The sequence below is a fragment of the Xyrauchen texanus genome, chromosome 46 (assembly GCF_025860055.1).
Source record: "Xyrauchen texanus isolate HMW12.3.18 chromosome 46, RBS_HiC_50CHRs, whole genome shotgun sequence".
NCBI lineage: Eukaryota > Metazoa > Chordata > Actinopteri > Cypriniformes > Catostomidae > Xyrauchen > Xyrauchen texanus.
The window spans coordinates 5,287,887-5,291,141 of NC_068321.1; the positions used below are offsets into that span (position 1 = coordinate 5,287,887).

The following is a 3,255-nucleotide window of genomic DNA, read 5'->3' on the forward strand; positions in this document are numbered from 1 at the left end:
TGTCTGGCCCCTAAGGGTACCAAATGAGGTTCACAGGGTTTTCTTGAGATTATCGAGACCATTTCAAGTGCTAGGGCTCCTCCACTTGAACTGATCTGGGTAGATTTTACAGGGCAGAAGAGGACCTCTTCGCTTCTGTTGATAGCGCAATGTCTCCTCTACTTCTCCCCGAGTCGCCCAGTCTCCCTCCCTCCCCTTGGGAGGGGCTGAACGTAGTAACGCAAATGCACCTGCATGCTTCCTTCTACTAAAGTTCTTATTACAGAACCAGCTAACTGCCAGTTTGTTTCAGTTCTGGATTTTCTGTAGAAAGAACTGTCAGCAGGCACTTGCCTCGCCACTGCCAGGTTCTATGTGGCCACTGCGGTTTGCCACGGCTTGGTGGGCGGGTGCCCTCAAAGAGGCATCCTCATTATTGCCCGGCCTACGAGGCGCAGCGGTCAAGCTTCGCCAGTAGGTTTCAGGGCGCACTCTACCAGAGGGCTCTCCTCCTCTAAAACCTTGGCTAGAGGTCTCCTCTGCAGCAAGTTTGTGATGCGGCAGGTTGTCCTCTCCGCACACATTCATTAGATTTTTATAGTTTGGATGTTTTGCCACTCGGGCTCTTATGCCCTTGAGTCGACATCTCAAGCTCATGTCTGGACAAGTTTGTGATGCGGCAGGCTGGTCCTCTCCGCCACATTCATCAGTTTTTATGACAAGTTTAGTGTTACGATAGGGTTCTCTTCGCACACATTCATCGAACTTTATGGGCTAGATGCTTTGCTACTCCGGACTCTTATGCCCTTGAGTCGACATCTCAGCCCATGCCTAAACAAGTTTGTGATACGGCAGGTTGTCCTCTCCGCACACATTCATTGGACTTTTTAGTTTGGATGTTCTGCACTCCGGCTCTTATGCCCTTGAGCTCGACATCTCAGCTCATACCTGAACAAGTTTGTGATGCGCAGGCTGGTCCTCTCCGCCACATTCATCAGTTTTTATGACAAGTTTGTGGTGCGATAGGGTTCTCTTCGCACACATTCATCGAACTTTATGGGTTAGATGCTTTGCTACTCCGGGCTCTTATGCCCTTGAGTCGACATCTCAGCTCATGCCTGAACAAGTTTGTGATGCGGCAGGCTGGTCCTCTCCGCCACATTCATCAGTTTTTATGACAAGTTTGTGGTGCGATAGGGTTCTCTTCGCACACATTCATCGAACTTTATGGGTTAGATGCTTTGCTACTCCGGGCTCTTATGCCCTTGAGTCGACATCTCAGCTCATGCCTGAACAAGTTTGTGATGCGGCAGGCTGGTCCTCTCCGCACACATTCATCAAAATTGAATGGTTTAGATGTTTATGCTACTCCGGCTCTTATGCCCTTGAGTCGACATCTGAAGCTCATGTCTGAGACCTCTCGCTTTCTGTGAGTACACTGCACAACCGTAGGGGTCCGGACAGCCCCAGCGCGGCGGCGTGGGTATTGTGTTCCTCAGTAGCGCTTAGTAGCGAACATCGTAGTGAAGCTTTTTGTAAAGGGAACGCCTCGGGTTACATGTGTAACCCTTGTTCCCTGAAAAAGGCGGAACGAGATGTTGCGCTGCTTTGCCGCGACTGGGACGTCCCAGGACTGCTCTTCAAAAGAAGTATCTGATCGACACCTGGTGACGTATCCATTTATAGCCTGGCCTCAGGTGCATCTAATGATTACATCAGCCGAGGCTATAAATTCCGGTCAGTGTTCATTTACGTGTTCCACACATTATTCAGCTCGGCTCACAGCTAAAGCTGTTCCCCGTAGCGCTTAGTAGCGCAACATCTCGTTCCGCTTTTTTCAGGGAACAAGGGTTACACATGTAACCCGAGACGTTTTGTTTGTTTCTGCACACTCCTTCACATTCTATAATTAGAATCTGTATAATTACATTTTTAATTTACACTTATTATTTAAGTGAATTAAATAATTAATTCATGAATAAGTGTTAGAATGAATGAATTAATTAATTAATTAATGAAAAGCAACAAAAATATTTTAAGTGTCTGGATTCATTGCTATACTGAGTTGTACAAGCAGCTGCAGAATCTGTCAGTTGTATCAGTGCAGTCACTGTGCAGTCTGACTGACGGAGGTTTTTGTACGACTCTTTATCACTGTGTGAACACATAACTATTGTGATAACTCTGACAGTAATAATCTCCTGAATCTTCAGTCTGGACTCCACTGATGCTCAGAGTGAAATCAGTTCTTGATCCGCTGCCACTGAATCTAGATGGGATATTTGACTGTCTTTGGCTTGCATATTTAATAAGTAGTTTAGGAGCTTCTCCAGATTTCTGCTGGTACCAGGCCATACAAGTATATGAACCAGGACAGTCATTGCTCACTACTGTGTTAGTTTTGCAACTTACAGTGACCGATTCACCAATCTGAACCATCTTTACAGAGGGAGTCTGAGTCACTGTCACCTGTCCACTAAAACCTGTTTAAAACATAGCAAGAGTTAGAAAAAGTATAACATTCACATTTTATAAGTTATAAAGTTTAAATAGTTTAAAACTGTATATTCATTCAAACTAAACTATACCTTGAAGACACATAAACAAAGTCCAGATGAAGATGATGCTGAAGGTCATTGTTGTTGTTTGTGTTGTGTGATGATGAAGATTGTGTTCTGTTCTGCTGTCAGTCATGAAGTGTTAAACTCACAGCACTATAAACACTCTCAGATCACTGAAGCATGTGCTGACAATGCAAAGAAGTGATCAAAAATAAAGCTCTTTTTTATTTTTTCAAAACTTGTTGCAGGTGTGTGAAAAACATATAGCAGGGCGTGTCTTTCCAACTAGATGCAGTCCAACCAATCAGCTCACCCGAGGAGACACACACAAACATGACCACAAAGCAAGGATAAGTATAGTTTTAAAGATTCATAAAAATTGAGTCCACATCACAACTATAACTATAACTATAATGACACAGATAAATGTTATTGTTTGGATCACTTTCAGAGTGATTTGTTTCCAGCTGATGAATGATAAAAACATTGACAGCCAATCAAAATCCATCCAGCTTTAAAGTATTCCTGATTTCTGCCCTTCACAGCCGTTTGACAGTCCTGCTATCAGAGTTTAACACCTCAAACATGTTCCCTCTGTCGTACTGGAGCAGCGACAACACCAGCACCTGCTTCGTGAAGTGGAAGTCATCATAGTTGGGGAAATGCAACTATGGCCGCTGCCGATGTGTATGCATTTTCACAGTCCTTAAAAGTT

General features: G+C 44.3%; 1 gene segment (V, D, J or C); it reads right to left on the bottom strand.

Annotated features, from left to right (window-relative positions):
- Positions 1-2,130: 2,130 nt before the first annotated feature.
- LOC127638321 (immunoglobulin kappa variable 3-15-like) lies at positions 2,131-2,677 on the bottom strand. The segment is given in 2 exon segments: positions 2,131-2,462; positions 2,568-2,677. Coding segments are annotated over 2 exon segments (438 nt in total).
- Between the last annotated feature and the right edge of the window lie 578 nt (positions 2,678-3,255).